General features: G+C 47.8%; 1 protein-coding gene and 1 long non-coding RNA gene across 39 annotated transcripts in view; one reads left to right on the top strand and one right to left on the bottom strand.

Moving 5' to 3' along the window:
- Positions 1-796, bottom strand: part of LOC129383555 (uncharacterized) — a 58002-nt gene extending 57206 nt beyond the window's left edge. Inside the window, exon 1 of the long non-coding RNA XR_011895977.1 lies at positions 256-796. This is a non-coding gene — a long non-coding RNA (uncharacterized lncRNA). The remainder of the gene's footprint in view (positions 1-255) is intronic.
- Mhc (myosin heavy chain) overlaps positions 1-20955 on the top strand; it is a 43551-nt gene that overhangs the window by 6771 nt on the left and 15825 nt on the right. For 7 of the 38 annotated variants that reach the window (XM_072289664.1, XM_050174261.3, XM_072289660.1 and 4 more), the window contains exons 3-17: positions 793-949; positions 2412-2439; positions 4075-4210; positions 5926-6018; positions 6103-6166; positions 6630-6728; positions 9748-9851; positions 10455-10712; positions 11196-11345; positions 12775-12945; positions 14506-14685; positions 15266-15419; positions 15759-15808; positions 17429-17516; positions 20816-20933. In XM_072289664.1, the coding sequence (XP_072145765.1) occupies positions 793-949; positions 2412-2439; positions 4075-4210; positions 5926-6018; positions 6103-6166; positions 6630-6728; positions 9748-9851; positions 10455-10712; positions 11196-11345; positions 12775-12945; positions 14506-14685; positions 15266-15419; positions 15759-15808; positions 17429-17516; positions 20816-20933 (1850 nt within the window). Of the gene's footprint in view, positions 1-792; positions 950-2411; positions 2440-3063; positions 3164-4074; positions 4211-5925; positions 6019-6102; positions 6167-6629; positions 6729-8591; positions 8696-9747; positions 9852-10454; positions 10713-11195; positions 11346-12150; positions 12322-12774; positions 12946-14505; positions 14686-15265; positions 15420-15758; positions 15809-17428; positions 17517-19021; positions 19110-19966; positions 20055-20815; positions 20934-20955 lie in introns of all 38 variants that reach the window. The other 31 variants (XM_072289666.1, XM_050174280.3, XM_050174266.3 and 28 more) reach the window with 11 other exon arrangements.

Raw genomic sequence — 20955 nt, 5'->3', positions numbered from 1 at the left:
GTTGTTGCTTCGCGTTGATTCGTACATTCAGTGCCACGTAAAAATAATGCGGCGCAGTATGTGAAAGGTTAAGAACGCCAATGGTAGCCGTAAAATATTTCTTTTATACAGTTGCAGGAACCGTTGCGCGGTTCCTGCAGTAATAAAGTTCCTCCTCCTCCTCTTTTATACAGTTGTATATTTCAGCCCCGTAAATACTTTTTCATAACGTCTGACCCTCGCATCCCCTTCAAGATGCAGTTGAGTGTCACTTACCTATGCACCGCGTCGCCAGAGTCCGTAGATGTGCAGGGCCGTTTCTTACAGGCAGCGCACGACGCTCGCCTAATGAATGAATGAAAAAATCTTTATTAAGGAAATAATAGGACTGGCCTGAATAAAAGCCATCAAGAACAACCCGGTTGCTTAGAAACCGCTCCGCAAGTTTGGTTGTATAGTTTTTTTTTTTTTTTACTTTCACCAATGAAACGCAAGAGTGCGTGTTGAGAGCTAGCGCGAACAGGAGTAGAGGAGAAAGGCGCACGAGCACATCTGGTGAGACGTATGCCGGTCGCGACGCAAAAGGAAAAAAAGAAAAGAAAAATACTCACACGCGCCGTCAAGAGATACAGGCTCACGTGATTACCTCGAAGCGTCGGAGCAGCTGCGTTTGGCGGCCGTTAGGGCGGGCTGATAAATGTTACGCGTCCGCTGACGAGCGACGCCAGAACCCGCGACGAAGCCAGGCATGGCGCACGACGTGGCTGACGCGACGTCTCTGTTCGCGTCCTTCCTTTCCTCTGCGCACAACAGACGTACTCGGGCCTGTTCTGCGTGGCCATCAACCCCTACAAGCGCTTCCCCATCTACACCAAGCGCGTCGTGGACATCTACAAGGGCCGCAGGCGTACGGAGGTGCCTCCCCACGTGTTCGCCGTCTCCGATGGAGCCTACATGGACATGTTGGCGAGTGAGTGGACACCACTATTGCGACTATGCCGGTCTGTGTGTGTGTGTCGTTCGATCTTCAGATCGAAGCGGGAATACCGTAGCCGTCGTTTCGGGCTACGGTATTCGTAGCGTAGAGCGTCTTCGCATGCGGCCGCTGATCGGTCGCCATGAGCGGGCGTGTTCTTATTTCACCACTCGTTGCCGCGTTTCGCAACGCAGTTCGCCGCTCGCTTTTCACGCAAAACAGCTGCGCAGTTAGCGTGAACGTTACTCGTTACAGCGCTTGCTCTGTTCAATGTAGCCTTTTCGACGCGAGGCGCGTTGTGCAGCGTTTCTCGGAAGGAGCGTTCTTCATACGGGTGGCGGATGACGGCGTGTCTTTGTTAGCAACGCCACGCGCGTCAGTGCTCACGTTGTGCGACGCCGATTCGCGCGTACGAGATGGCGCTTAGGCTTTGATGTTGAAAGAAAAAAAAATATTGAGAGAATGGCGGCGTTTCTTCCTAACTGCGTAACGCCAGGTGCGTCTGTGCTGCCATTGTTGCTTACAGATTCGACGTAGCCCGCTCGGCCGCGGTGTTACAACGCTGCGATCACCAGGCGTAGAAGAGCGGGGTCTCTTTTGCTAAATTGTCTCTCCGCGTGCTTCCCAGCGGCTTGCAGAGAGCACTGGCACTCTTCCACAAGCCCTGTTTCAAATTACTCGTCGCTTAATTAATTTTCGTGAGGCCTTATTTGCTAATGGCTACTTTCATCATCCATACTTCTCGTCATCCAATGGCTCGGACGCCGTCATCGCCGAGATCGACCCCTCGGCTCCCGGCGTCCGAATAGCGTCGGAGCCAGTGAGGAAGCGCAAAAAAAAAAAAAGAAAATGATAGTGAAATGTATCTTTATAAAAAGGCGGGCCCGTAGACTTTGCGCTCCTATAATTATTGTTTATGCGTGGTCTGCGGATCTGACATAACTGCTTCTTGGCCATTTAATGTGCGTCCAACATATCGGGACGGACTACCAACATCGAAGACTTCTATCCTCTTGCACAGAGCATGCCTTCTTGCACGAAGCATCACAGTCTTTCACGATTAGCGCCTTATTTTCTTCCTAGCCGGTATCACCGTGTGCCAAGGCGTCTTTACAAGAAAGTACTTTTGATTATGTGTTGCTTATTGGTCAGCCCATGAAAACCTTTATTTAGAATGTGAATCGCTGACTGGCCAGAAATATTATTGTAAACCTGGCACTTGAATAATTTCCACTTCAAATGTTGGCTTCATATTGATTATGAATGGTCGTGAATAAGTACTTTGATTTTGTTGCGGGAGAGATAGGTTGCCACGTAGGGCGCTTTCTAAAGGTTAATCGCTAAAAAAAAATGTTTTGACTGCCAAAATTTTTTACAATTTCACTGCCCCGATCCTTTTGCTAACTATTAAGTAAAGGTGAGAGACTTACTGTGCATTTCTTGTATTTTTTTACAGACCGTGAGAACCAGTCCATGCTTATCACGTAAGTGAGATTGGTCTTGTACTTCAATTGTATCTTAGTATTTATCCTGGTATGCTAGTATTTATTAATTTATTGAATTTTTAATAAACAACGCCTATTCCTAAACAAAGAACTTCGACGAACTGATGCGCCACTGTTGTCTAGTCTAACTGATTGTGCGGCTTTGAGAACCGCAAGCAGTAAGAGTGCTGTCGAAGAAATTTCCTTTACCTTTTTTTTACCTCCCTGCCTTCTGGGAGGCATTTACGAAGCCCTCAGCAAAACGGGGGCGCCTGATGCCTTCAAATGCGCTATTATTAGTCGCCGTGGTTTGTAACAAATTTGAGCAACCAACCTAGTGTAAGCTCTAACGCCCTGCGAAAAAAAGTTATATTTAAGAAACAGCAATTTTTTTATCCTGTGCCAGGGTAATACGTTATTTGCCCTGGTGTATAAGAATAACTTAAGGTTAATGTCAAGGTATTGTAATGAGACGCATTTGATGACGTCACGGGCAAAGGCTAAGCGTCTGACAGATTTATTCGAAAAGACGCGAGATGTTGCTACCCGGCGTCAGTGTCTGTTCATGTGTTGATTACCCCCGCCCGGTAACCCTGTCTTTCCTCCTCTCACCTTCCCTCCCAGTGGCGAGTCAGGAGCGGGAAAAACTGAGAACACCAAAAAAGTCATACAGTATTTCGCCCTTATCGCCGCCTCGGGTTATAAGCAGCACTTTTCCAGCGGAGTAAGTGCAATAAAAGACACTCTTGGCTGGCACATCGGCAGCTGCCGCAGCCGACGCTCGAACCCTAACTGCATGCAGATGTCGCCGCCGCCGCCGCCTCCTGTGTCCGCTGTCGCTGCGTCTTCAGGGCACTGCATCCTGTCCTAAGCAGTGAAGTCATCGGCAGTGTCTTAATGAGTAAACTTTAATGTCTCGCCGCGGCGTTCAATTCTAGAGTATGCACAGAAGGAAAGATTGTCTAAGCAGTAGGAAGCGAGACACTTTTATAAGTATTTCAATCAATTTTCAGTGCAAGGGCAGTATTCACTGCCTTCTTCGTAGGAGAGTAGAGGGCCATGGCACTTCGCTGCTCAGTTGCCGTATTAACGCGCGCATAGCCACCCGTTCACCTCGAAGCACCACACCAACGAGAACTAGGAGAATGTGCTCATAACCGAAGCGTTATTGCACGCGTCATACTAAGGAGGCTAGGTCGTCGAAAGGCGTGATCGCTTGGTATAAATGCCGGGTGCGCTATGTCGCGTTAATGCGGTAGCCCCCCGAAAAAGAAAAGTTTCGTGTCGAGGCAGAGGGCGGACTCGGTCACTTCGCTAATCTTTTCCTTCACAAATAAGCGGCCTTTTGCTTCAAAAGAGAAGCGCACTGCGTCGACAAATGCCACGACTCCTCAGCGTCTCCCACCTGAAACCCCCGCGAAGACCAGTACTAAAGCACACCACCTCCAAGATGTAACAACCCAACCAATCCCAGACCGGATTCCGCACCTGACCCCCCTTCTCCAACCCTCCGGATCGTCCGTAAAGCCCCCCGACCGATGCCCAGGTGTAACCGCGTTGCGTCAACTGCTTTCTTTCTCTCTTCTCTTTCCCGCCCCTCCTCCGATCTTTTTCTTCCCTGCCGGTGACCCCTAGTGGCGAGTCTGGTGCCGGTAAGACTGAGAACACGAAAAAGGTCATAGCCTATTTCGCGCACGTCGGTGCCACGAGCAAGAAAGAGGAGGCGGCAAAGGAGGCCGCAAGGGAGGCCGCAAAGAAGGACAAAAAGAAGGTATCCACGCCTCTCCTGACAAAATCCTTTCCGCCCGCCCGCCTTTTAATCCAGCGAAACCCTCCCGTAGTCGTACCCGCGATCCGTCTCGGACGCACGGTCGCGTGATTTGCTCCATCAAGCATCGGGACATCACAGCTGTACACTCCGTCCTATAGTTTAAAGCTTCAGTTATGTTAGCGTTCTTCAACTGGCCTGTGCAGCCTAATCATGAGCGCAAAGAAAAACATTCGATATAAAAGGGGCATACCCACAGGCATGAAGATAAAACTGATAACTAGGCCAGTTGCTACCAACTTATAATGGCAGAGCAACTCAAGCAGGAACAAGAAAAGAACAGTGACGGTGCCTTTCGTTCTTGTATTGTCATAGCTTGAGCATGTTGCGATCTCGCGCCTGCAGCACTGTGCAAGCTGTCGCCTCCGACACACTTAAAAGCTTCACTCGTCGGAAACTTTTTCTCGTCTAACTCAATTGTTCGAGGCCTTGCAAAGCCCCGCAGTAGTTCTTCTTGATTCAAATGCATAGATATCTGCGCAAGGTGCGTGTAAATGCGTGCTCTGCGAGAGCACCACAGCACGGCTGCGTAAAGCCGTTTTGGTGAACGCAGCACGCGTGTGTCCCGATGTGTGATGTTGGGCGGAGCAATTGTGGGGATCCCTGCTCACAGACAACAGGTCGTTCCATGTCTCCTACTAACGGTGAAAGCACGCGACAGCCGAAGAGCTGTAGTCCTGGCAACACAGCCTCCAAGCCCTGTCCTTATACCGATCGGCCCTGCACTTTCAGTCCTGGTATTGCCGCGGACACGGCTCTTACGCCGATGTCCGTGATTACGGCTTTTTGCGCATCCATGCTTGGTGCAAAAAAAAAAAAGAAACTGCAATTTTTTTTTCTTTCGCTTGTACTCCTTGGCCAATATAATAGCATGGCTTCAATTTCTATAGCTCGGACTGATGAAAAACATGCCTGCCTCAAGTACTGACAATATACAGCTACGCTGCTCTAAATGAAATGACAAATTCTTTCTCCATTGACTAATCCCTTCGAGTTCTTGCATTTTTCTTACTACAAAGTGTGATGTCCAACGTTAGAACGAATGCTAAAACCAGATAACTAATTGCATGCCAGCAGAAACTAGTGTTGTAGATGCTTAAATGTTAATGCTCGAGTTTCTTTTTTTCTTCTTTTGATCGGTACGTATACTGCGTTCATATAAGCCAACTGTTGCTGTACCATGCAGTAAGCGTGCGCAGGCGCGACCTTCATCTATGACTAGTGGGACGAGCATCGTCTAGCGCCGCAATGGGGTCAATAATGAGGGAGCTTCAGGCAATTGATTGATAAGGGTGGGACGCTTCTTAGAGTGTTTGGCAGTTGCGCAGCTAGTCGCGCATTTTTAAGCTCAAGGGCAGGATTGGTAGAGGTAGCCCCTACACTATGTCAGGCACAAGGAAAGGACCGGGAGAGCAATTTCGTTTAGATCAAGCTCCTCGGCACAGCGAGTATATTTTTGTGTGACAGACAAACTTATACTCTCGGATCGACCACTGGACTGACACGGTAGAACATTCACGCTGAAGGCATGCATCCGTAAACGTCGCCTCAGTAGATATGTTGCGGGATTTAAAAGAAGAGCGATGCTGAGCAACCTTCGGCAAAGAGGACGGCAAACCTCGTCGACCGGATCCGTAACGCTTTTGCTCGGCGCGCAGGGCAACTTGGAAGACCAGGTTGTGCAGACCAACCCCGTTCTCGAGTCCTTCGGTAACGCCAAGACCGTGCGTAACGACAACTCTTCGCGCTTCGTAAGTACGCCTGCCCACGGGGCACTCTGTGGAGTTGGTTTACGTCCACTTGTGGTGACACCTTGTTTTATTGCTCTAACACAGGGTAAATTCATCCGTATTCACTTTGGCCCAATGGGCAAGCTGGCCGGTGCTGACATTGAAACATGTGAGTTCTCAAAATAACAACATTGTTTTCTTCTCCCAAAGGAAGTTATTTATTTAGATTGTTTAGAGCGCCTGCCCTTCAGCAGATGTGATTGTACTAAGATGCATCATTCGTGGGCAATGAAGTGGCTTTTGTTTGTTCTAGAAGGTTTTAAGTGTGCCGCTAAATGCGTTGCCCAAGTCGTGTAGTATATAGAGAAAGAGTGCCTTAAGCGAACCGAATTGCTGCATAGACATTTCACAAAATAACTGGGCAGTGTTCCCGAAGCACGGCGTGAACCCTAGTCGCCCAAAGTTGGGAGATCTCGTTTACTATTTGCTGGACTTAAATAACGCCACCTCAGTTAAACACAATCGTTGCTTTTCCCAGTCCTTTCAGTACAGACATAAATGCGAGCAAAGTGGCAGATCACTGTTGTTAAGGTGCCGTTTCTGATGGCGCCCATTCCCACCTTCCCCAACAGATCTGCTGGAGAAAGCTCGTGTCATCTCTCAGCAGCCCGCTGAGCGCTCGTACCACATCTTCTACCAGCTCATGTCAGGAAAGATCCCTGGGCTGAAGGGTAAGTCAAGAGTGCTTACTTCGCGTTAGCTTCTCCTCTGTCATATTTACCTAAGCAAGATCAATCAATAGTTGAAATCGATTGGAATGACCACAAAGAGTGAAATTTTCGAAAGTAGAAGGGATGCTACTGTGTCCACTTTGATGTAACTCTTTTAGTTCTGTCTTCTCTAGATGTATTTTTTGATTCGTTGATTTATCCAGCATAGAACTTAGGGGTGGATTTTGTAGATTCGCTGCAGTGCAGCTTTCGCTCCGTGAAGTTACTGCAGGCTATTTTCAAAATGTCTTCGCTGCTGAAAAAAAATTGAATCACAGGGTGACATTCTTTGCAAAAAAAATAAAGGGCACTTCACATAGATGTAACTCACAGGCTAATAACAAGACTAAAGGTACAATGATGGCGGCTTCGAGGTGGCAACATCACCATAAAAGCATTGTGGTTTAGGGCTTCTCGAGCAAACGCGTCGTTACACGGCCGTCGTGTCCCTGGAAAAAACGCTTTGGCGTTGAAGACCCCTCACGTCCCAGTGGCTGTGTTGCGGAACAGCCGTTACACATCACAGCATACTACTGAAAACGGAGGGTGCAGATTTTCCGTCATAATCGGCCACAACTGTACACAATAACCTGATCTTCAGATAGTGCTATTGAAAATGCTAGTACACACATAGAGGTAGGGTGCGCTTCCCAAAGTTGCACTCTCAGGGAACACATAGAAACTCGCGCGCTTTCTTTGAAGCAAAAACAAAGCAAACCGCTGGTGCTACTCAGCCGTGCTTTACGCAGTCGCATTGCTTTTTGTAATCACAAAATATCGTCTAATTGCTTCACGTTGCCGTTTTGGGCTAAGATGTAACATGCGGTACGAAGGGGTTGCGATGACAGAGCATGGTGTTGACGCTCATATTGTTTATTTTCTGGCGTCTGTATTTGTTGCTGTTCTAAATGTCCATGCTTCGTCATGCTTTTATGGCGAAAATCATCATTGGCGCACCACCGCTACGAAATGGTGCAGAAACGTTAAAAAAAGCAAAATACTTCTGCTTTGAAACATGGAAAGAGACAAAGTGAGCTGGTTTTTCGATTGCTGAATAGTTCCGTCTGGGAGCTATACTAAACTTCACTAGAAAAAGCAATCGAAAAAGATGCGCTTTTCTCGTCACCTTTGATGACAAGGAAAGTGCATGCAAATGAACGTCACTTTCTCTCTAAGAACTGGCAGCCAATCGCCGCCAATTTACGAAAAGCTTTTCTGTGCGCTGTCTTTTCACTGTTTGTCCGCACTAACAAGTGACAACCCTGACAAGCTTATAATAACGCAACACGGAAAGTAGAATGTTAGTGCAGCGGAAATGACGCTGGGCTCTATATTAGAAGGAACACATGAAGGCAGTAAATATTTTCTACTTGCAACCAATGAGAATTTCTTTTGAGGATCTAGTATGAAGGATTAAAATTACTATTATCTTCAATGACGGAGATAAAGAAGCCCAGAAAGAAATGAACACCAATCTTTTATGTACTTTCATGTGAATAATGCACAAATAATTTTGCAACCCTATGCAGCCAACGCTTTTTTTTTGCCAGCGCTCGTGGTTTCTTTTGTTTTCTGTGCTTGTCCTCATCTTGAGAAATTTTAAATGTAAACCGACTCTGCCATACTGACGCCTGATTGTGTTACCTTGGTTGCCTTCAGTTATGGCAGGGCCCTTCTTCACCGAGGTGTGGTTATCCTTCTTTAGTTGGGCGCCGCCCGTGGGCTGGAGCTAACCCGCGTGGCTTGCCAAAGCGCTGCGCTGCTGCCTTGTCTAATGAGCTTTGCCTCCGGGTGCCTGTGCCGCTTCCTTCCAAAAAAACACAGATAAACTGCTGCTCTCCGATGACGTCTACGAGTATCACTTCGTGTCTCAGGGTAAAACTGAGATTCCCAACGTGGACGACGGCGAAGAGCTGATGGCCACCGACGTGAGTAACACGGCCACACGACAACACTATACGCATCACGGTCATGGGTCCCGTCTCCTCTTGACTTCTCTGCCACCACCTTTGTGCCACCAGTTCTATATCACCATTTCTATACCACCATTTCTATACCACCACCTCGTGACAAACCACCACAATTACCCGATATTCGTGGGCTTGCCCACGGACAAACCCTTCCACTTTATCTCTTGCTCGAGAGCCTGCCTTTCAAGCCTTGCCTGGTCCACTAGCGAATGCCTCATCCACCCTTAGAGACCAAACAACCATATCCCCGCACGTAGTTTTCTTCCAGCGACACCTCTTCAATAAGACGCCTTGTTTCGCACAGCCGGCCAGCAGTCGTTCGCTCTAGGAAGCGCACCGCCAGTGGTACCCTTATTCCGCTGCATACCATAGTGTCCTTCACACATAAAAAAATATACTGATAAAGAAGAAAGCAGCAGGTGACACAACTCTGCTCGTTGGCTACCGTCAGCCCTACAAGTCGTTGCTTAGCTGAAGTTGTTTGCAAAATAGTTCTCATGTTTAAATGTATCCCGTTAACGTACAATTCCTTATTCACAGGCCAGACGGAAAAGCCTACTCACTAGCATTTAGCTCAATTACATTGATGCGCAGTGAGTTTAGTGCGTTGTTACAGTTTTTTCACGCCCTGTAGGTCACGAGCATGCGGTTATTAACATTGCGTATTTGCTTACTACCGCAAAAGTGGGTTCAAATAGTAAAAAAAATTTACGTAGGCGTGAAGCTGTAGTAAACCTTGTCTTTCGTTACGGAGCGCAGCAAATTAGATCTAGGAGGACACGAAGAATGAAATGAACTTTATAGCGAGCCAAATTAGATAGCGGCGAAAATAGGGTCGAAATATATTTTATTCGCTCACGTGTTGTCCCTACGGCGTAAAAACGACCTGTTGAAAGAGGCGAGCCGTGTTAGGTGTGCGTCCACGCTGCGGTATCGCAGTGGGCGGTAGGGAAGGTCGTGACCCTAGTGCAGCATTGCGACCTTCCCGTGCCTGTTCCTTGCCGTTGCAGAGAAACTGCTCCTTAGCAACAACGTCAACGACTACCATTTCGTGTCCCAGGGTAAGACTAGCATCCCCGGCCTTGACGACGGCGAAGAGTTTCTGGTTACCGACGTGAGTAACTCTTCTCCTTCCCACCTTCACATCCCCTGCCCTTTCCTTCAGTCACGTCATATTCATCAGCATCTCTTTTTTTTTTATTTTGTCATTATTATCTCATCTTGAATGCTGCGTTCGACTTTTGAGGAGTGAAGCGAAAAGTAGTTTGAGGCCCAGTTTTGATTACACGTACCTCTCTGCTGCCGAATATGTGAACAGTCATAATCGCACCTGTTAATTTGCTTTAGTTCCTTAGTGAAATAACAGTATGCTTCGAGTTAAATGCTGTTCAGCAGTACGCACGTCATTTGAGCACAGACGTGTCTGTGTATTTTAACCACGGCCTATAGGCCTCCGAAACTACTTGCATTCTGAAGATGTCGTTATCGGTTCAGTTATTCTTAACCTCAGGTGAAAGGTAGCGCCTGAAATTCCAGCTTCCTAGGAGTGTAGGTAACACAACTACTACCATCTTAGCATAGCTTGCGTACATGTACGTTATCAGACTTACAACGCTGTCCTTTAGCACAGTCCCAGTGTAACGTGGCTTCGCTAGCGCGTTTTTCAAAAAAGGACTCGGTGGAAATCGAGTGATCAACGTCGGAACGCATCCCGCAGACTGCCTTCGACGTGTTGGGCTTCACGGATGAGGAGAAGGAGAACATCTACAAGGTCACGGCTGCCGTGATGCACTTCGGCTGCCTGAAGTTCAAGCAGAGGCCCCGAGAGGAGCAGGCCGAGGCCGACGGCACTGAGGAAGGCGAGCGTGTCGCCCACCTGCTGGGTCTGAACGCCGCCGACCTCTACAAGAACCTGCTCAAGCCGCGTATCAAGGTCGGCACGGAGTTCGTCACCCAGGGCAGGAACATCACTCAGGTACGCCGGTCGAACCGCGCCCCTTTTCAGCGATGACTCGACACGCAGACGCCATGAGCAGTGTTGGAGAGTGTGCAGTTCTCTCGTGTGGGGAAGAGAGTTATTTAATGACGTGCTGCCGGTAATTAGTACTATATGCGGGACGAAGTGATGAAGAGCCATTCGTCTTCTCGCGATTTATTTGCATTCCGGCCGCAGCAAAATCTGCGAGTCCCATGGGTGTCATTTTCCAAGTTATAGCAGGAAGCAGGGGGACATACACATACGTGTCGAGAGTAACTAATATCAACATTCCAAATCGATTTCTTCTCTACGTTTGCTATCGAACTAGTATAGGCAGTTGTAATTTTAGTGACAATAACATAACAAAAATCAGAAAGTTGAACGATAGAAAATATGTAGTTTCGAACGTCGGTAGAGCCTTCAAACTTCGCATTGAATGTTTAGGCTCTTGGAAAAATCTCTCCGCTTTATCCCGAACAGGTGACGGCTTCTGTGGGCGCCCTGGCCAAGGCCATCTTCGACAGGCTGTTCAAGTGGCTCGTCAAGCGTGTCAATGAGACGCTCGACACCAAGCAGAAGCGCCAGCACTTCATCGGTGTGCTGGATATCGCCGGTTTTGAGATCTTCGACGTGAGTCGTATGCCATTGGCGTTTTTTGTGTACGGTTTTAAGAGAAATTTAATCCGGAAATAATGAAGCGCATTTCGTAAATATATGCCACGTAACAAAAAGCGGTTATCCCTATCATGAAGTGGGCAGATCACTTTCGATCTCACGAGTGATTATGAAACATTTTTGTTGGTTGTCACTGCCCACAAATCCCGAATAGCTTAGCAGAAGTAAGGCGGCGCATTTCAGGTTCCTCCTCATTTTGTCATATAGCAGAAGGCACGTGAGGATGCCGCCAAGTGCACACAGAATGTGAAGCGTCTGCTATGGCTACAGTGGAGAGAAGTTGAACGAGAAGACACTTTAGTCAACTACGAGCGTGTCCGATAAAGCTGTTTTCAATAGCGTACAACGTAAATTTCACATCTGCGTTTCATAAGAAACTTCCTAGGCGTGCACATGGATGAAGAACATACCTTTAAAAAATGTACAATAGCATAATGCCCTCCGTCCCATTAAGACCTTCCTCTACAATCCCGCATTCTCCTTTGTAGACTGGCACCTATGTATCCCTTCTTGACCATCAAGAACACCCTTATTCCTAGCCATGTGCCCTAATTATAAGGCAGGCAAAGCAACCTGCTTACCCGGTTCGGTCTCTGGCACCACTGCTTTTAGTACGCAATGACTGACGCATTCCCTGAAAGCCACAGCAAGATCTGGTATCCATCCGCCCACTCCCGCGGCGCGTTCCTGTAGTGGGTCACCTGTCTTCCCGATGTAGACCTTCTTCCTCCCCCTTCCCCCCCATCCCTGATCCTCGCAGTTCAATAGCTTTGAGCAGCTCTGCATCAACTTCACCAACGAAAAGCTGCAGCAGTTCTTCAACCATCACATGTTCGTTCTTGAGCAAGAAGAGTACAAGCGCGAGGGAATCGAATGGGAATTCATCGACTTTGGCCTCGACCTGCAAGCGTGTATCGAGCTCATTGAGAAGGTAACTAGTGGCCGGAGAGCTACTCGAGCAATGCGTGTGCGCCCTCATAAACAACGTTAGCCGCCGCCGCCGCCGCAGGGAGGGAAACAGCGTAACACGTCTGCCGCAAGTGGACCGACGGCCGCATAACCACAAAGAGGCACCGTGCGTTTTTGTTTAGCAAATTTCCGTCTAAAGAGGTCATTGCGGACGGTAGTGCTCAACTAAAAGTGTCAAGTGGTCACGCAGTGTTTGGCGCGCTTAGGTGTCTCGGTTGGTTACGCGGCCGCCGTCTCAAGTGACACAGTGGCTTCACGCTGTTAACATTCGGATGTTGTGCTTTCTTCTTTCTGTCTCACCCCCTGGCACTACCGCCGCTACCACCACTGCACACTTTCTTTACGATACCCCTCCCCCGTACACGACACCCGCCACATCTACCGCCCCCCCCAAATTGTGCCCGACCGTGTACAGTACAACGGCTTCGAGCAAATTTGCATCAACTTCACCAACGAAAAGCTGCAGCAGTTCTTCAACCACCACATGTTCGTTCTGGAGCAAGAAGAGTACAAGCGCGAGGGCATCGAGTGGGTCTTCATTGACTTCGGTCTCGATCTCCAAGCTTGTATCGAGCTTATTGAGAAGGTAAAGCCTCCCCCACCACCAACCGCCATGCCTAGCCCCGGCACGAGGACCTCCCCGTAGCGAGTCCGTACCCGCTGCGCACAGTCTCCCCCTCGCCGTTGTTTATGTCAACCGCAACGGTGAACCCCGCGATCACTTAGGCACTAAGCTAACTCGCCACCACCGTGCCACGCAGCAAGGTCGAAGTGAAATGAGGCAGGCGACACAAAAGCGCACCGCGCAGTCTGATGCCTCAATTTACTTTGCTCCACGTGTGATTCACGGATGAAAGAAAAGAAAATGCATGATCACTATAAGCCTTCAGATGTGCCAACGAGTAGTTTCGTGAAACGCGAAAATTCCTCTGTAGCGTCCGCAGTATCCCTCTAAATTGCCCCCTGCAAATCTATTCCCCGTAGGAACCGATATTCCCCGTCTCCGTAGTACAGCATGGTCACGAACTATACCCGATCACCACATAGCACAGTTCCTAACCTTAAAGAAGACATATGTCGGAAGCATGTGCTATTCCTTCTGCACCGATATTTCCCTTACACTTTGCATGCGGTCACCCCTTCCGAGATGATTATTTTGTGCTTATTTCCTGTAGCTGTGTCGTTTTCTTGCGTTTCTTCCAGCTTTTTGTTATGATTCGAAGACTAAGAGAGTGCACCTTTCTCGTTTTTTTTTTCTATTGAGATCTAGCATATAAGAATTAACACTTGTATCGCATTTGTTGATGACCCCACAATGCTTGGAGTTTCGTTTCTAGGTGCATGGGGGCTCGACTTCAATTTCTTCGTTTTAATGGAGTCTTTTACTGCACCTTCAACAGCATGCAGTTATGAATAGTGCAGCGACATTTAATGCTTTCGAAGTATCCGTACCCATTTTTTTTTATTTCAGTGATAAAGCTTTTATGGCTCAATATGCAACCTTTAGCAGAATACGTTGTTGGGAAAGGTGGTTCATTGTATTTGGAAAGATTGGATGCGCTTTGCAGACGATCACAAGGAAAAAGACGGGACAGGCGCAATCACCTTTGCGCCTGACCCGTCTTCTTTCTTGCGATCGTCTACAAAGCGCCTCCAGTCTTTCCAAATATGTAATCTTGCTTGCCTTACTTTTGCGCCATACGAGTATTATGCCTTTATTTATTACTCGCATCTATGCAGTAAAAAAATGCATCAATGTGTTTCAACTGCTGATGAGTCATTAAACAGAGTACAAGCGGCTGTGAAGAATCTGTCGCTATGTCGCACTAAAGATTGTCGGACTGTCTTTATGTCGTAAGGATATCTTTAATAGTGTGTTACTTACTATTCAATACGCTTAATATTGAAACTCATCGCCGCAACATTAACCGATCTACGACAGGGCGTTGCCTAGTATTCGCATATAACAGTCCAGGAAATGGTTTCATCGGCAACGGGTCTCACTTGAGAATCACGTGTAATAGAAAAGGTGGCGACTAAAGCTGTCTTCAACTATATCCTTGACTGCTATGGGATTATTAACTCGCACTTGCGATCAAAGGACTTGGCGTGCTCTGATTGCCGGTCTTTCCCCCTCACCCGCCAGCCTATGGGTCTGCTCTCCATCCTGGAAGAGGAGTCTATGTTCCCCAAGGCTTCTGACAAGACCTTCGAGGAAAAACTGAAGACCAACCATCTTGGCAAGTCACCAAACTTCATCAAGCCGAAGCCACCTAAGCCTGGCCAGACTGAGGCTCACTTCGCCATTGTCCACTACGCCGGCACTGTACGTATATATTCTGCTCCCTCTGCTTACCATTGTACTTTATCTCACGTTGCCTGGGGTGCTGTAAAGTAAAGCTATACCAATGTGTTTCTACTCCACTTGTGCAATTAGCCCTCAAAGGTTGTCGAATTGTTTTAGGGCCACCCCCACTTCGTCGTGACGTCATGAAAACTGCGTAAACTAGCCATTTATCACGTGCGCACTCTCTATCATGTATGATTAGGCAGAACTAAAGACGAAGAATACTGACCAAGTCTACATCCTTATCGCCATTAGCCCATCGCTGTCGATAAAAATTTTTGGCGCAGCGCCCACTTCGCCTGTCTGTCGCGGGACGTTACCAAACACTGAAAGCCTACCAAGTCAAAGCGACGTGTGCACACTAAAGGTGCGTTATCTGCACAAATCTTTTTTTTTTTTTTCGGAATGGCCGAAGTCTGCCCCGTTCCGAATGGAATAGGAGAGGAATTCGGCAAATAGAGTGGTGCACGCAGCGTGATGTACACACCCACCTGCAAAGAAATATTTCTGAGGCGCCGTGTGCGGACATGACTCATCTGTGCACACTCTTGCTGTGCAGGTGCCGTACAACCTCACCGGCTGGCTGGAGAAGAACAAGGACCCTCTGAACGACTGCGTCGTTGACCAGTTCAAGAAGGGCTCCAACGCACTGCTGCAGTCCATCTTTGAGGACCACCCCGGCCTGGGCGCCTCTGATGACAAGGGTGGAAAGGGTAAGTTCCTGGTTCTCGCCAACATTAAACTCAGGTGCAAAATAATCTATGACAAGCATTGCTTACTGCTGAATTTCATGGGAAAGAAATTAGTGGTCGCTACCTTCAACACTGTACTTTGTGCGTGTTGTAAATAAGCTTGACTTGTTTTTGTTGATACTCCAAGTTACGGTTGCGCCTACGTTTAGGGTTTGAAGTTACAGGAGTTAAGATTGATAAGTGAAAGGACTTGTGTAGCATACTATCACGCCTACGTATTTCTTGGTGGTCATACGCACCGTAAGGAAGCTAACTGAATACCGAGAGGGTATTTACACAACTACGAATGGTGTCTTTCAGGCGGTCGCAAGAAGGGTTCTGGCTTCCAGACTGTGTCTGGTCTGTACAGGGTAAGTTCGCTTGGCTTTTTACATTGGTTTGCGTGTACAGAAATTCACAAGTATTTAAAATAGAAAACGAGCAACAAAGTCTGCATTTGTTGGTGACGCTTTAAACTTATCTAGCGACGTCAGTGTGCGACAAAAGTTGGTGGCTAGTGAGTAAAAACAAACATTGAAATTGCAGAAACACACCTACGCTTAAGGCGTATGTTGTATCGTAACAATACAAACAACATAAATGTCGCACATATGTGCCCGTTTCTTCTAATTTCTTCTATTCATTTAGTGCTGCCTGTGGTCAATATCAGCTGTTGTCAGCAATCTCTGACTGAAAGTAAAATGTACTCTTGCAAAGATAAATTTGCACAGTAAGGCGTTCAGCCCTTCTGTTAGCCTCGAAAATATCTTTATCAACGTACGAAATGCGCATTTCTGTGTTTGTGTGTTTTATTGTATATCGTGCGCTATGGTGGCAGGTACGTCGCACACAGGTCCACACAGATCGCTCGCAGCGTAAACAAGCGAAACAACTGCGCGAATGCAGGTGGCCGCACATCACTCGTGCAGCACCTCACGCTGCCGCTTTGCGCACGAGCACCTGCTGCATCGTGTTTGCAAGCACAAAAGAGAAGGCTGTCTGAAAGCTGCAAATCGGCAATCGAGTCAATACTCTAAAGAAACAATCGAAAACGAACTTGGTCATTTCGTTTACCAATGATTCAGTGCTCATTGCCGCAAGGTATGAGCAGAGGCAAACGTCTCCTATGAGCTTGCAGACCCTTGATATGTGCTTGTTTGCGTGAATGATTGTAGCAGCAGGAAACCTGTCAATTCTTAAGTGACTGCATGTTCGTGTCCTTTCACAAAGGCATTTCCGTGTATCACTACTTCTAATAAGTTTTGAGCCCTTTTACAGGTTCCTGAAGAGCACGCTCGCGCGGGCAAGTGACTCAAATTATTATAGGAGGCCGCGTTCATCAAGAGCAGGTCGCGCCGCGTACATGAGGCAGTGGCGCCTCGCTTTTAGCTTCACCTAAAGTTTAACTCCTACTAGTAAGTCCGCCGCGCACTTTATTCGCAGTTTTTTCGTTTATTACCATCGTATTCGTAGATTGTGTGACTGCGAAGTTCTCTCCGGATCGTAGCTGTGCTGGATAATGCAACCCGCCACATCCGGCCACGAGCACACAGTGAGCGCTGTCTGTGGTATAACACAAACAAGATTATGAGTCTACAGAGTGTCGTCGCTGTCTATCTTCACCCGTTTTTGGCGCACCATACACTAATCATGAAGCGAAGCTAGTTAGACCAACTCGCTGTCCTGCTAACCAGATGATGAGGTTCTATGTGCATTTGAGGCCTTAGTGACAATGTTACGTTTTCAGCCGCAGCAGGTTACTTCACCATGCAGGAAACGAGGAAGCCTGAGGCGCCATTCTATGTAGCTTACGAGATCATCGAAAGAACTCTTCGTAAAAATATGTCGAATATCACCGGCGGACGTGTTCTATTCGCAAGCAGTTCACGAAGGACTCCCTAAACTCCTATAATGCTGGGTCACTTGCTCGCGCACCTCAACCCAAGTCCGTGGCATGAACGGCATGACCTCAACCTCCTGTCTCTCCGTAGGAGCAACTGAACAAGCTCATGACCACCCTGCGCTCCACGCAGCCCCACTTTGTCCGATGCATCATCCCGAACGAAACCAAATCCCCAGGTACCTGGTCACCATCCCTGCGCACCCGTAGCACGCAGTCGAGTGTTCGAGTGGAACAAAATTTGAGGCCTTCTCGAGGCGCTGCGTTTGGAAATTTAGCGAAGCTTACTTGTGTAGCATGGCAAAGTCGCGAATCGTCCTGCCTTTGCACCAGCCGGTGGTTAAGGAGGCGTAAGCTAAGCATCGCACGTGCACATTCGTCCGCGTATAAGACGGTAACGTTACTGCTACGAACACCGCAAGGTGCGGTAAAATGATAGCTCCTTTTAACGAGCTAGCTTTAACCACGCAATAATTGGCGCTAAACTGTTGCAAAGAATACCAAGTTCGTCTCGACACGTTGCCTATTCAGTGCTCACGTCTGAATTTCAAGCAACATTTACGACTGCGTGCTCTAGGTGTACCCGTGTGTTACCTTGTATGCTTGATACCCAGCCTTTCTTTCTTGATACCCAGCCTTTCTTTCTTCTCCTGTTATTCCAAGTCCTGTATTTTCTGTCTAAATTCCTTGTCCACATACCTCTAATGTATAATGTACCTCGATCGTCCATAACTAATGGGACCCATCGAACGTTTCATTCCATGTTTTCTCTTCTAGTACGAAGGTAGTTCACTCCTCCTGCCGCCTTCTGAAAAAAAGAGAGAGAAAAAAAGAAATTCCTCGTTCTCACCTTTACGTTTGTCTTGCAATGCATCGTGCATATTCACACATATGCGCCCATCTACCTATACGCACGTATCATCTACCCCTGATAAATCTATTGCCCGGTAATTGTCGTTTTCTCCCGTACATGATTTTTAATGTCTCCCAATACGTGTCCTGTATAACTCCCCTATGGTTCCCAAACCTGCACTTGAAAAACCGAGCACGGTTCACTTCCCCTAAATTCTCTCTTAATCTACACGGAATTGTCCCTTGGATTTCCTTCCAACCTGTCAACTTTTCCAGTGGGAATGTATGAATGTGAGCGATAAACATGAAATGCTTTGCTTTTTAAGGACCTAATGTGTCAAGGTCGCAATTGCCGCTGCTGCTGTTATCTCAATATTTATAATCACGTAACTTCTGATTCTAAACCATCTAAGTGCTTGTAGCGGAGCTCATTGCGGTTGATGCAGAAGTTTGTTCTCTGACGGCTTGCACATTCAGCTTAGACGTGCAGTAATTGGCACGAAATGTAAATGCTTGGTTGCAGCTCAAGCCATTATGGCTGATAGCTTCGCGATTGCATGAGCAGCGCTTCGCAAAAAAAGTGCTCGCTAACCTACAACGTAATACTAGGTGCTAGTCGCAAAGTACGTCACCAAAATATGTGCTACGCACTGCAACTTATACAATGAAGTTCTCGGTATAATGTAGAGATTACCTCGGCACTCGTTGCGCGGCTTTACTAGAGCCTAATGCTGCTGTCTCTGGCTGTGGCCGGTCTTGCATCGGCGTGGCGTTTTTGTGTGTGCGCGCGCAAGCGCCTAACCCTTGCTTTGCTCGCTTTTCTGCCACAAAGGAACAACTGAACAAGCTGATGGCGACACTGCACAGCACTCATCCACACTTCGTGCGTTGCATCATTCCCAACGAGTTCAAGCAGCCACGTAAGACACGATCCCCGCCGAGCACTCCGTTCGGTGACACCCACACCGAGAACCCTCTCTAGAGCACGACCCGAGTCCCATTATGCCCCACGAAGAAAACACGAAACAGCCGGTTTCGTTGCCGCATCGCTAAAGGAAAATCCGGCGATGCTCAATATTCTCGTTTTCAGGACGCCCTACCTAATGTGTTGCCCTTTTCGGTCCGACAGGTACGCTCTTAATTCGCCTTGTTACAGCCTCATTAGGAAACGTATTTTAAAAAATCTGTTTCATATCTCATGTACCTGGAGCTAGCAATACAAAGTCTACCCTCTTGAAAGCGCAGCAACGCGAGAATATACTTTCTTCAACTCCGATCGCTCTCATCGCACTTTAAAGAGCAAGAAGGTTCCCGCATTTGAGAATCTTTGCTTTAATGGCAGCTTTCCTGCCCTAGACACTGTCCGGGATTCTGCAAAACGAGCTCGAGCAGGCGAAATTTACCCTCTAAAGAGACCGAAACCGGCTGTTCGTTGAGCATGCCACCCCACACTTGGCCCCGCACCTACCACACGCACTCGGACCTACACCCGCCGAAGTCGGCCAGCCCCAAGTCCACAGCGTATGGCCCACGCCCACCACACTAGATGAACCCCCGCGCCCATCGATAGGAGCGCAGCCACCTCGTATATTCAACCCCAAGCCCACAGCGTTCAACTGCCCGTACACCTGCCACACTACCCCACACCTCAGATCCAAGTGTATCCTACACCCCCGTCACGTACACCCCAGGGCACGCGTGCGGCCTCCACCATGCGCACAACGCAGCCTTATCTTGTGTCATGCCTAACCCTCTGCCCTGCACTGGTGACCCACAGGAACAGTTGAACAAGCTGATGGCTACCCTGAATAGCACCTCCCCCCACTTTGTCCGCTGTATCATTCCGAACGAAACCAAGTCCCCAGGTAAATGAATTCCGTCCGAACCTTTCTTTTATTTGTATTTCTTTTTTATCATATAGGAGACAGTAAGGGTACTAAACCCGCATTCTTGTCTGGAGAGCTTTTGAATATTGCACTGTGTGGCCAAATGTCAACAGCATTGCTCAATGAAATGAAGGAATAAAATAGCCATATAATGCTTTCTCTGTGGCAAGACCATTGCCTCCTTAGCTCTCCCAACAGCTCTGTAAGCACCATTGTGTCTCGCACAGGTTCCTAGTGAAAACTGAAAGCTAATCTTGTTTACAGAGGCTCGTAAGCTGCTACAATGTTTATTTCAATGCAGAGTATCATGTGGCCACGAGAGGCGACTTGTTCGCGGTCTTCAATCAACAAAAGAATGCTCTTTTCTCTTTTTATCGCTAATGTTATGCCTAACTTCTACATCCCTGTCGCCGAATTAGAATCAACGTTTAGAAATTTCGATATAAAAGGTCTTTGACTAGAACACATTTAATAAAGCTACCAACAGTCGGAACAAAGCTCAAACTGGCTTTAAGATTTGCCAAATGATGGTATGAAGCAGCTGGTAATGCGTGGTAACAAATTAACAACGCGGAATAAACTGTATTATGCCTAATATGCCTATCGACGGTCACGTGCTCTGTATATGTACTTCCTACAGGATTCAGCTATAATTAGTAGCGTAAAACTGCAAATGTGCAAGGATTGTGATTTCCAGAAAAGCCACCACAGAAAGCTAAGCGTCTGTGGTGCGTATGCAGGCGTCATCGACTCTCACCTTGTCATGCATCAGCTCACTTGCAACGGTGTACTTGAAGGCATCCGTATCTGCCGTAAGGGCTTCCCCAACAGGATGATCTACCCTGACTTCAAGCAGCGGTAAGCTGGACGATCCATCCAA

Source organism: Dermacentor andersoni, chromosome 8, assembly GCF_023375885.2.
Source record: "Dermacentor andersoni chromosome 8, qqDerAnde1_hic_scaffold, whole genome shotgun sequence".
In the NCBI taxonomy this organism is placed as follows: Eukaryota; Metazoa; Arthropoda; class Arachnida; order Ixodida; family Ixodidae; genus Dermacentor; species Dermacentor andersoni.
This window is presented reverse-complemented; position numbering and strand designations above follow the sequence as displayed.